We start from the raw sequence: 12,786 nt of genomic DNA, 5'->3' as shown, positions 1-12,786 counted from the left end.
CAGGGCACCATGGGTATTGCAGTTGGGACAGGTGCTACCACCCCTCCGGTGAAGGGGACGGGAGAGCGGCAGGGCCGTGTCTGGAGCGGGGCAGCCGGACGGGCAGTGGAGGGAGAGTGCAGGAGGTACCAGCAGAGGGGAGGGGGTCGCAGTGGGGGCAGGACCCCCCCAGCAGAGGGTCACAGTGCGGGCAGGACACACCTACCCCAGCAGAGGGGAGGGATGTGTAGGGGGTCACAGTGGGGGCAGGAGACCCCCCCAGAAGGGGGAAGAGGGTCACAGTGGGGGCAGGCCCCCCCCAGCAGGGGGAAGAGGGTCACAGTGGGGGCAGGCCCCCGGCAGAGGGGCGGGGCGGGAGGCGGCGCGTCAGGCGGGGCGAGGCTCACAGGGGGGGCGGCTCCCCCCGCAGAGGGGCGGGGCTCACGGGGGGCAGCCCCCCCGCGGCGGGGCGGTGCCTCAGGCGGGGCGGGGCTCACAGGGCGGTGCCTCAGGCGGGGCGGGGCTCATAGGGGGGCCGGAGGCGGTGCTCACAGGGGTAGCCCCCCCGAAGAGGGACGGGGCCTCAGGCGGGGCGGGAGGTAGCACGTCAGGCGGGGCGGGGCTCACAGGGGCAGCCCCCCCCGCAGAGGGGCGGGGCCTCAGGCGGGGCGGGACGGAGCTCACAGGGGCAGCCCCCCCGCAGAGGGGCGGGGCCTCAGGCGGGGCGGGGCGGGAGGCGGTGCCTCAGGCGGGGCGGGGCACACAGGGCGGTGCCTGGGGCGGGGCGGGGCCTCAGGCGGGGCGGGAGGTGCACGTCAGGCGGGGCGGGGCTCACAGGGGCAGCCCCCCCGCGGCGGGGCGGTGCCTCAGGCGGGGCGGGGCTCACAGGGCGGTGCCTGGGGCGGGGCGGGGTGGGAGGGCGGTGCCTCAGGCGGGGCGGGGCTCACGGGGGGGCGGGGCGGGGCGGGAGGTGGCACGTCAGGCGGGGCGGGGCTCACAGGGGCAGCCCCCCCGCGGAGGGGCGGGGCCTCAGGCCATGGCGGGCCGGGCGGGCTTCGAGCGCGCGCTGTGGCGGCGGGACGGCTCGGCGCTGCGGCTGCAGCAGCGCGGCGCGGGCGGGGTGGGCTCCGTGGTGTGGGACGCCGCCCTGGTGCTGGCCAAGTGCCTGGAGCGCGGCGCCCTGGGCCTGCCCCTGCCCCGCCGCACCGCGCTGGAGCTGGGCGCGGGCACCGGCGCCGTGGGCATCATGGCGGCCACGCTGGGGTAGGGCCGGGCGGCGGGGGGCGCCCCCTGGGGGCCTGGCTCGGGCTGGGGGCGAGGGAGACGCCGGAGAAACCCGCCGCGGGGCCCGGAGCCGGGCGAGTCGGTCCGACAAGCAGCCGCTTATGGGGCAGGCTAGTCCACGGGTGACCCTCTGCGGGGGGGGCCTGCCCCCACTGTGACCCCCTGCCCCTGCGGGGGGGTCCCCCTGCCCCCACTGTGCCCCCCTTCCCCTGCTGGGGGGGGTCCCCCTGCCCCCACTGTGCCCCCCTTCCCCTGCTGGGGGGGGTCCCCCATCCCCCACTGTGCCCCCCTTCCCCTGCTGGGGGGGTCCCCCTACCCCCCCTGTGCCCCCTCCCCCTGCTGGGGGGGTCCCCCTGCCCCCCACTGTGACCCCCTGCGGGGGGGCCTGCCCCCACTGTGACCCTCTGCGGGGGGGCCTGCCCTCACTGTGACCCCCTTCCCTCTCCAAGGGAAAAGGAGGAGGGGTGCTTCAAAGCAGCAGCCCCGCATGGAGCCTTGGGCCAGACTCCTGGCTCCCTGCGGCAGGGCTGCTTTGAAATGCCCACTGCAGCCTGGGGCCAGCTGACCTTGGGCTCCACGGGGCGCTGTTGCCTTTAAAGTGTGGCAAAAGCCCTAGGGGCTGTTGCTGCACTTCAGAGGCCGAGGCGCCCTCTCGAATCGAGTAGTCGATGCATCAACTATTTGATTAGTCAAATTACAATTTAACATCCCTACTCAGAGCCCTGGTCAACCGACTTGGGCTGAAACGTTGAGTGTAGACATTCCTGCAACCTGGGCAGAGGCCTGAAGCTCCAGGCTCTAGCTGGTGCCAGACTCTTAACAATTTTAGCCTTGCACCCTGAGCCCCATGAGTGCTTGTTAGCTGACTTGGGCCAGTTGCATGTGTGTGTGTGGTTTTAGTTTTTGCAGTGTAGACCAGTGTTCCCTCATCTTTTCCATCCATGTGTGGTTGTTTTTTTTCTATCCCATGTGTGGAATAATTTTTCCTATGTGTACTGAGACATGTGCAAATGTGCACCACCAGTAGAAATAAAAATCTAGCTGTTGGCACAGCCGACAGCATTTAAATCTCTCCTGAGTGGCTGCACAAATGCACAGCTTAGGGGGAACCCTAGTGTAGACTATGCTGAGTAACCAGCAAAGGGAGCAATAAAACCCAGCCAATTTCTAAAGATGGGCCTTTAATTGAAGTTATGCAAATTTACATTGGAACCCCCCCCCAGGGGAGCTTCAAGGTGTCTGTTTAAAACAGAGGTAGGGATTTGAATGTAAATATCACTATTTTAACACAAGTTTGAGAGGAGCAGCCCTGTTATTCTCTTTCAGCAAAAACAACTAGGAATCCTTTGACAACTTAAAGAAGAACACATTTATTTGGGCATAAGCTTTGCAGTGGGCTCCAGTCAACAAAAGCTTTATTCCCGAATAAGTTTTAGTTTTTAAGGTGCTACAGGACTTCTTGTTATTTTTATAAAGGGATCCCACTTTATAGCAAATGTAGAAGAATCCTGTTTTTTGGTCTACTCCTCTTAAATTCTTTCTTTTCATTTTGTGAGCCAGTTTTTCTTTTCATCAGAACAGGAGTGTGTGTTGCTGAAGGAATTCAGTACATATTAAGTCATTAGTTTAGTCATCAGTAGCTTTCCATAAGGAATGAAAGATTACAGATATGTTTATTTTCAAATGTTAATAAGGAGTCTTAATGTTCTTTCTGGGGCTTTCTATGAATTAAATAATTTTTTTTTGTAGGGCAGATGTTACGGTCACTGATCTTGAGGAACTTCAGGATTTGCTGAATGTTAATATTGAAAAGAACAAGCATCTTGTCACAGGCTCAGTTCAAGCCAAGGTACTGAAATGGTTTGTATAATCTTTTAATCTTGATATTTAACCTACATAATTGTTGTAGATTTTTATGATTAAATAATTGTCTTATCAGAGCATATAGGAGCACTGATCACAGGCTAGGCACTGTGCAAACACAACAAAAGGACAGCTTTGCCTCATGGAGTTTGCAGTCTTTAAGTTTAAGGCAAGAGATAACAGATACACTGTCAAATAGTGATAGAAATGTAGCCGTGTTAGTCTGGTGTAGCTGAAACAAAATACAGGACTATATAGCACTTTAAAGACTAACAAGATGGTTTATTAGATGATGAGCTTTCGTGGGCCAGACCCACTTCCTCAGATCAAATAGTGGAAGAAAATAGTCACAACCATATATATCAAAGGATACAATTAAAAAAAATGAACACACTTGAAAAGGACAAATCAAATTTCAGAACAGAAGTGGGATGCGGGGGGGAAGGTAAATGTCTGTGAGCTAATGGTATTAGAGGTGCTAATTGGGGAAGCTATCGTTGTAATGGGTAAGATAGCTAGAATCTTTGTTGAGACCCCCCGCGTAGAGTGTCGAATTTTAGCATGAATGACAGTTCAGAGGATTCCCTTTCAAGTGCAGATTTAAAAGGCTTCTGAAGCAGGATTCAGGTAATTAAGTCGTTGAGACAGTGTCCTTTCTGGTTGAAATGTCAAATATGTTTAGACATATGGTTTAGACATGGTGTGACAGATCACATGTAAACATGAAAAATTCCCCTAAAATATGCAGTGGAATAACTAGTTGAGGATTTAGCTGAAAGTTGTATAGATTTTTGCACTAATTGTTACACTTAAAAATACTGTTTTGTTGTATAATTAAAGTTTGCATTGTATATTTACCTATTCACTTTTTTCTAGGGGTGAAGATGTAAAAGAATTTCTGCCTGCACCAGACTACATACTTATGGCAGATTGCATTTACTATGAGGAGGTAACTATTTGAGAACTGTAGAAATAGTTTGATCGGGAAAGGACCTGGGGATTTTTGATTTGGTGTGAGAAACTCTGCTATTTGTATTAAGATCTTTAAGATCTAAATAAATAATAGCTTCTAGTTTTCAGTCTGGGTGGCTCAGAAGAACATTAGTTGACAGTGGTATATTGAGCAGATAACACATTTAGGGTCATGTGGTCTGAAGCCTGAACCAGGGCTTTTGAGATCAGTTAATTCAGAATTGTGCCTAATCTTTTTTTCCGTGGAGTTGTAGGGACATGAGATACTGCTACAGGTTGAACCTCTCTAATCCAGAACACTCTCGTCCAGAAACATGTCATCCAAAATGATGTTAGTTCACCGGATGTCCCCTTTTCATGGGTGTGGCCAAAAAACATGTCATCCAAAATGATGTTAGTTCACCGGATGTCCCCTTTTCATGGGTGTGGCCAAAAAACATGTCATCCAAAATGATGTTAGTTCACCGGATGTCCCCTTTTCATGGGTGTGGCCAAGTTTCCTGCTGTCCCATAAAGTTTGTTTACAGCGCGCAGTCCTGGTTCTCAGTGTTCTGTGCTGTTATTTAGCTCTAATTTACTCCTAAATGTCCGCTAGCTGCACAGTAAGCAGTGGAAGTGTTGGTAATGCTGCTAAACAATATTAACTTCCCATAATCCAGAAAATTCTCTCATTCAGAACCAGTCAGGTCCCAAGGGTGCTGTATTGGAGAGGTTCAACCTGTAGCTGATATTGGAGAGTTTCACTGCACCTCAGTGGACGTTTTATAAGATGATTCTGACAGGCGTAGCATTATCGCATGGATTTTTCATGCGTCTCTTGGGAGGAGAAACCATGCTTCAGAAAGTAGCCCTTCTGGCCCATCCTTTTCTGCAGAAATCTCTCTTTGGGGTACACGTGAGATGAGGCTAGCACAAGACTTAGGTTGGAGGAGCAGTCTCTAGGAGTCTCTCAGTGTTCCTTATCCTGCATTTAGTTTGTTCATCTTTAGTCTATTCTCACTAGTCTCAAGATCCTCTGCCTTACAGCTCTGAGCCTCCCCCCCTTTTTTTTTTCACAGAGCACTGGCTGGCCCTAAACCACATTTTCAAAATAAGTCTGGTTAAATAGTTTTTTATTTTTGAAAACAGGTGTCTGTAAGTCCAATATATTGTTATGAACAAAAATTAATCTGGCACATTTCCAGGAAATAGCTACTTTAACAGTGTAGCGTGTCCTTGCCTGAGATGATATAACTGCTTATAGATAAAATGACATACAGGCTTATAGATAAAAATTATCTATATATGTAAAATGGGTAAAATGCTATTTTTCTAAGCAATCTGATACTGTAACTTGTTTTCTCATTCTTACTTTCTGCAACTTACCTGTCACTTGCCCTAAGTACTGTACTAAATATAATTAGCTGTCTGAAAAATAAAATGAGTACAGTCCAGTGAAATCTGTCTCTAGTTATGGAATGTAGTAATGGTAAAGTGAACTTCAAGTCTAAGTGGCAAATGCTTAATTTTTTTTTTTGAGCAGTCATTAGAGCCACTGCTGAAGACCCTGAAAGACCTTTCAGGTCCTGATACCTGTATCATATGCTGTTACGAACAAAGGACTATGGGCAAAAATCCAGAAATTGAGAGAAAATACTTTGAGGTAAGTATCCTTTGCCATCTTATGTGCTTTGTGTATATAAGGACTATGTAATGATTCAGTTGAAATCCTCAGATTAGATCCGTTCTGTGTAAGTACAATTCATAGGACAAATCAAGTATGTTTGTAGTGGGGAATAGCTGAGTTGGTGGAGTACTGCTATAAAGAATCTGGAGGTTATAGTGGATCACAAATGGGATCTGAGTGTACACTGTGACAGTTGTGAAAGACTAATATTTTGGGGCGTAATAACAGTATTGTCAGCATTGAAGATAAAGGTGCCACTCTATACAACACATAGTGAGGCCTCATCTGGAGTTTTGTGTCCAACTCGGGGCACAGAGGAGAACAACAAAAATAAGAAAAGTTTTAGAAAACCTGATCTCTGAGAAAAGATTTAAAAAAGAAAAACCTGGGCCTGTTCAGTCTTTGGAAAAGATGATGACCTGAAAACAGTCTTCAAATTTGCTAATCACTATTATAAAGAGGAATATATATGGTCATTTATTCTCCAGGTCCACTGAAGATAGGGTAAGAAATAATGGGCTTAATTTGCAATGAGAGAAATTTAGTTTAGTGATTAGGAAAAACTTTCTAGTCTGTTTCAGCAAAAACATCAAGGAGTCCTGTGGTACCTTAAAGACTGACTCATTATTTGGGCATAAGCTATTGTGGGTGGGAATCCACTTCATCAGATGCATGAAGTAGAAATTTTGAACAAGCAAACTTTTTCAGATGCGGGGAAAGAGTTGGTTGCCAGTTATTTAAATTATACCTTCTGGTTTATTGGTAGTGCTAGCTCTGTATTTATTTAAATTATCTCAGATTTTGGGGGGAAAAGAAGTTTTTTTAAAAACACCTTAGTTCTACGTTGGCGCTTTTGATAATTCGTGTTCACTGTGAGCATAGTACAGAGGCTATTGTACATTTCAAAGTGGAAGCGCCTGCATGGAGCCCAGGGTCAGCGGGGGACTGCCTGCTGGCCCCAGGCTCCACACAGCATTTCAGTCTTTGAAGTGCACAAGAGACCGTGCTGGGGCTCTTGTACATTTCAAAGGCGGAACACCACGCTAGTCCTTATCGACTATTCGATTAGTTGAAATTTAACATCACTAATTGAAGCCCAATGGGATTTAGGAGCCAAAGTGCCTAAATCAGTGCACTGGTTGTAAAATGGGATTTAAGCTGTTAAATTACTCAGGGAGTGTCTACACAGCAATTAGACCCCTATGGCTGGTCTGTGTCAGCTGACATGGTCTTGCAGGGCTTGGGCTGTAAAACGATGGTGTAGATTGGAGGTGGGCGAAATATGGCCCACGGTCTGGATTCCCCCCCCACCAAACCTTCAGATCCAGCCTGCCACGATGCTTTGGGCCATCATTGTTTCTTGGCCCCACAGGACTCTCAGGCAGGCTCCCTGCCTGCTACGGCCCCAAATGCTGCTCAAAGTGGCCAGCTTCTGGGGCTAAGTACATGTCTGTGCCCCATGGGGGTCCACACGCTATCCCCATCCCAGAACAATCCTCATAGCCCATTGATCAGAAGCCAGCCAATAGGAGCTGCATGGACTATGCTTACTGTGCAGGCAGCACATGCCCCCCCTCTCCCCCCCCAGGATGCTCAGTGAAAAGTTGCAAACTCTGGCACCAGCAGGCAGTCGCTTTGAGCAGCATGTGGAGCCCTGGCAGGTCCTGAGATCCTAGTGAGCTGCTGGCTGGGAAACCCCTGGCACCCTGTCCCCTCCCTTCCCCGAGGCCACAGTCCGAACCCTCTGCAGCCCCTCCTGCACCTCTGCCCTGGTCACAACTCCCTCCCAGACCCTGCACCCTCTCTTACACCCTTCCTCCAGATCAGAACCCTTTCCTGCGCCCACATCCCCTCCTGGATCCTGCATCCCAATCCCTGTCCCAGGTCATAGCCTCCTCCTTCCCCCAAACTCCCTCCCAGGCCCCCCTGCTGCCTCCTGCAATGCTAGTCCCTTACCCCATGCTCCCTTCTGTACCCAACCTCCACCCCAGATGCAATACCATTTCCACTAATATAGAAGAGTGTGGCCCTTAACCACTTTCCAAATTGAGTAGACCCCCCCATCAAAAATCATTACCCACTTAAAAATGTTAAAATGTCAATCTCCCTAGAAATATTTGGCTTACTGCCCTTTATGCTTTAATAACAGCTGCTTCAGATGGACTTTGAGTCGGAAAAGGTTCCACTGGAGAAACACGATGAGGAGTATCGGAGTGAGGACATTCACATCTTGAACATCCGAAGGAAGAAAAACAGCAGGGTATTTTTTATTGGAGATAGTTTTGTGAAATCTTGACAATAATTTGAGCTGGTGGGTGAGTACAGGGAGACAGAAGTAATATTCAGCCACTGTTCTCAGTGCTGCAGTATGCAGCACTTTTAGAGATATACTGGTATAGTTATACAGTCATGCCCAAGACTTTAGGCTGGTTAGGAAACAAGATTAACATGCAGTCCTCTTTGCAAACCGGAACTGTATTTGTTACAGGTCTGGGATAAGCAAAGTGACCCAGCTCCCTGACGTTGTATTTCATAGTATAAATTGGCTCTTATTAACAAAGTTTAATAGCGTTAGAGGAAATAGTATTTCTGTCAACTTCTTGGTTGATATCCTACCTAAATAGTTGGAGATGGGTGATTTAATTGTGCCAATAAAGGGACTTTAACTTTCCAAAACATCAAGCTTAAAGGTGAAATAAAATGTTTTTAAAATAGATAATCAAATAAGTTCTCAAGTCTGCAAATTAGAGATGTTAAAATGCATGTAGTTTGCTATCCATGTAACCACGGACAATATTTTACATTGAATCTCAGACCTATCTTCGTTATTTCTTTTATTTGATTAGTGCATTTTTGTAATCTGTTGGCATCTTCATCGATGAGCGATGTCATCAGCAAAGTCTAGCTCAGATAGCCTTGAATTGTCACATTTTAGGTCAGATGTATCACTATTGCATCGTTTTAGTCCGTAGTTGATGACTAGTATGAACAGAGGAGGAGACAGGACACACTCCTCCCTTCCACCTGTCTTGATGTGAAAGTCCACCAAATTGATGGCAAGATTTGGAATTCAATTGTGTTCTCCGTAATCTGTCTCAGGGTGGAAATAGAGTCTGCACACAGTCTCCCTTGTCTAAATCCAGATTGTTGTTTCCACAGGATAGTATCCATCTTTCCTTTCATTCTGTTCCGGAAGACCTGTTGCTAATACTTTTCCTGATAGAAGCGTTACCCACCCCCCCTCCAAGTTGAGAAATTGCTTAGATCACCTTTCTTTGATCATAATAATCTAATCTGATTGTGATACTGCTGGTCTGTTCTTCTGGCACTTTCTCCTGTCCGTATTTTATTGCACTGTGAACAGATGACTGATTCCACATCTTCATTGCCATATTTAAGCACCTCAGGATGAGTGCTGTCCAAACCAGATGCCTTGTTATTTTTAACTTCTTCAATTTTTACTTCAGTTCTGTTTCTAAGTCTGAAGGTTTATCATTGTTAAATTCCAGTCTCGGAATTGGTTCTGGCTCAGTTAGAACTTCTATGAAGTGTTCCACCCATCTATTTTCTTGTTCCTCCTATGTTTTCAGAATTTCCCCTTGTTTCCCTTTCACTGGGACTCTTCTGAATTTTGATCCATATCCTGTTAACTGTTTCAAGATTGTGTTGACTGTTCTTGTATCATTTCTTTTCCCTGCTTCCTGAGCTTTACCAACCTTTATACAATTTTGCTCATCTTGTTTGCATTTTTTCTTATCTGCTTTGTCAAGGTTCATGTAGGTTTGATTTGTTTCTTCAATCACATGTAGTGCTACACCTGTTTGGCTTTTTCATCTATAGTTTTCCATGTTTCTTCTGAGATCCACTTTCCTTTTGTTTCTTCCTCTCTTTCTTTTCAGCTGCTTCTAGTATAGATGTTTTGAAAAGATTTCAGGACAGATGTGAACAAACTGGAGAGAAGAATAACAAACATTATTAAAAGTTTAGAAACAAGACTAATGGGCGAAGATTGAAAAATTGGGTTTGTTTACTCTGGAGAAGAGAAGATGAAGAGGGGACATAACAGTTTTCAACTATATTAAAGATTGTTATAAGGAGGAGGGGGAAAATTGTTCACCTTAACCTCTGTAGGTTTTTAAGAGCAGGTTAGACAAACATCTGTCAGGCACGGTCTTCTAGATAATGCTTAGGCGAGCCATGAGTGCAGGGGACTGGATGAGGTGACCTCTAGAGATCCCTTCCCGTCCTATGATTCCATGATCTATGGTAAAGTTTATTTTTTGGAAGAAAACTATAGTTGGCAAGGCCTGAGTTGTTTGCTCACGTAATAAAATGCTTTAGTTAACATTTTGCACGTTCTACTTACCTTGACAGATGCTTTATTAGTAAATTATGAGGCAAGTCTAGTTTCATTATTGCTCCGGAAAATCTCCGTTCTCTGACATGCTGTCTTGTAATTTCTTACAGCAAATCCTAGCAAATTCCAACTTGATAAGTCGCCTGTAGAAACAGTGCCACATCTCCAAAAAGCATTGAGGCAAAACCAACAGCTGATGCAGGGTGGTGTTTTGTTACTGTTGGATATCTTAGGCGCAATAATATTTGACGTTATCAGAGGGGTAGCCGTGTTAGTCTGAATCTGCAAAAGCGGCGAGGAGTCCTGTGACACCTTATAGACTAACTGAAGTGTTGGAGCATAAGCTTTTGTGGGCAAAGACCCACTTCGTCAGATGCATGCAGTGGAAATTTCCAGAGGCAGGTATAAATATGCAGGCCAGGATCAGGCTGGAGATGACAAGGTGGATCCAATCAGGGAGGATAAGGCCCACTTCTACTGGAAACGTTAAGGACACCTGGTTTATAACTTGGAATTACCTGTTAGAGCTAGTCATTACCAGGCGTTTCACTATATTCCCTTTAGGAATAATGCTTAAGACCATCTGACATTTGCTAGACATAGTAGTCAATGGAATGAACTCAGTACAACTTAGCATTGATGCCTGTTTATGGATCAGGCCCTTAGCGACTTTGTTCATACTAGCTAGAGCAGGCATTCGCAGCCTTTTTTCTCTTCTCCCCCCCCCCAGCCCCCCCCGCCCAACCCCATATGCTATAAAAACTCCACTGCCCACCTGTGACACAGGAACTGGTTTTCTGCATATAAAAGCCAGGATCGGCTTTAGGCAAGCACAGCGATTGACTACGGCTCCAGGCCACAAGGGCCCCCAGGAAGCTAAGTTGCTCAGGCTTTGATTTTAGTCCTGGGCAGCGGGACTCAGGGCCCCCAGGCTTCAGCCCTGTGTGGTGGGACGTTGGCTTTCTGCCCTGAGCCCCAGCAGTCTTCACGCTGGTCCTGCTTGGAGAGTCCCCTGAGACATGCGCAGGGCCCTGGACCCCGGCTAAGAATCACTGAGCGAGGTTTGCGGGTTTTAGTGCCAGACAAAATCCAGAGCGATTGTTTAAATACACATGGGCCGTTTAAAAACTCGTGTTTGATTTGAAATCTTTTACAGAATTTCCCATTGTGAGATCTTTGGCCATGTTATCTGATCCTCTGGAGAGGAGAGAGTGAGCGTCAGTTAGCTCAAAGAAGCTGCCTTCAAAGCTGTTCATGGCACATCTACGGAATGTCCTCTAGATGGCGAATTCGGGAAGAGACATAAGGAGAAAGTGGATCAGTCACTGTAGAACTTCAGGCAGAATCCAGCTCAGAGGACAAATGTGATTGGTAAATATTAACAAAGGGGCCTCACCAAAAGAGAGCTAAAAATGGGACTGAAATGTAACCTAGACTGATGTCATGCTCCATTCATTTGCATGGGGTGGGGGATGCACTCACGAATCAGGCACGTAGAGTGCCAAGTTCAGACAAATCTGATCCAAACATTCCATAAAGACACCTGTTTGAAGTGGAAAGCGCGAAGGAAGCTGAAGATAAACCACTTTTCCTGAAGAGGAAACTCCTTATCCTGACTGAATTTCACCTAAATTAAGAGCCAATACCTATGTATACTTCATAAAGAGTTTGTGCTTGAGATGGGTCTTGATTGGCTTTTATTCTGCATTTGGTTTTGTGGCCTTATCGATACATTTGGAGTTAACTAATTTCCCACCTCCAAGGTGAAGGTTTACACCTACTATAATCGGGGAGAGTTCAGCCTTCCAGTTTGACTATAGTAGAGAGGTTATCAAGAGAAGAGAGCCCACCTCATGGTGTGGAACAGAGATCCAAGAGTGGTTTTTTTTTCGTCCTTTTACTTTTATTAGCTAACCAAATATTACACACATTCTGTAATACGTGTAATACGCAGTTTGATAAAGGCGGGACCAAGCATGACAATACATGGCATTTGCATACCTCAGGCCTTGCAGAAAGCCCTGACGTGTTAGTGCTCATCCTTGCAATCAGCATCAGTCTCCCTACTAGAGGCCATCATCTGGTTGTCTCCCCTTGCCAAGGCGCACAAAGCAGGAGACAGCATTGCTGATGTGTCTGATGCCCACTGGGGTACACTCCTGTTTATGAAGGTTTTAACCCCTTTTTCTTATTTGCACTTCCACACCTCACTGTTTTGCATAGGCTAACGTGTTAGCTTCCATTATGCTCATTAGCATTTACGTCCCCTTATCACTCTGCAGTTATTTTCAAAACATCAGCATATCACAAACCTAGACGCAAGCTCAACAGGTTTCTTAACAACTTACTTACACTAACTTATCCTAAGGCCTAATTTGGCTGGGCTAAATAGTTCACAGGTCTCAGGCAGGTAGGCCCTGTTACACAATATCAGTACTTGCATTTCACTTCTGTATGCCAAATACACCTGATACCTTTCAGTGCAAAACCTGAATAACAAGATGGCCCCTGACATGTGCTAGATTCTTCCACTTAACTCTGTGGCTACGTCTACACTGGCCCCTTTTCCGGAAGGGGCATGTAAATTTCACCAGTCGTCGTAGGGAAATCCGCGGGGGATTTAAATATCCCCCGCGGCATTTAAATAAAAATGTCCGCCGCTTTT

General features: G+C 47.2%; 1 protein-coding gene across 2 annotated transcripts; it reads left to right on the top strand.

Moving 5' to 3' along the window:
* The first annotated feature begins 959 nt into the window (after positions 1–959).
* VCPKMT (valosin containing protein lysine methyltransferase) lies at positions 960–11,799 on the top strand. Of its 2 annotated transcripts, none has more exons than XM_075926151.1 (6): positions 960–1,242; positions 3,013–3,123; positions 4,003–4,075; positions 5,621–5,740; positions 7,914–8,019; positions 11,278–11,799. In XM_075926151.1, the coding sequence occupies exons 1-6, from the start codon at positions 1,016–1,018 to the stop codon at positions 11,334–11,336; spliced, it is 696 nt and encodes a 231-aa protein (XP_075782266.1). In that variant the 5' UTR covers positions 960–1,015; the 3' UTR covers positions 11,337–11,799. The 2 variants fall into 2 exon arrangements, with proteins under 2 accessions (XP_075782266.1, XP_075782264.1); XM_075926149.1 differs by having other exon boundaries at positions 965–1,242; positions 7,914–8,024.
* Positions 11,800–12,786: the final 987 nt, after the last annotated feature.

The sequence above is a fragment of the Pelodiscus sinensis genome, chromosome 4, assembly GCF_049634645.1.
Source record: "Pelodiscus sinensis isolate JC-2024 chromosome 4, ASM4963464v1, whole genome shotgun sequence".
NCBI lineage: Eukaryota > Metazoa > Chordata > Testudines > Trionychidae > Pelodiscus > Pelodiscus sinensis.
The sequence above is the reverse complement of the archived record's forward strand: the minus strand, read 5'-3'. Positions and strand labels throughout refer to the sequence as shown.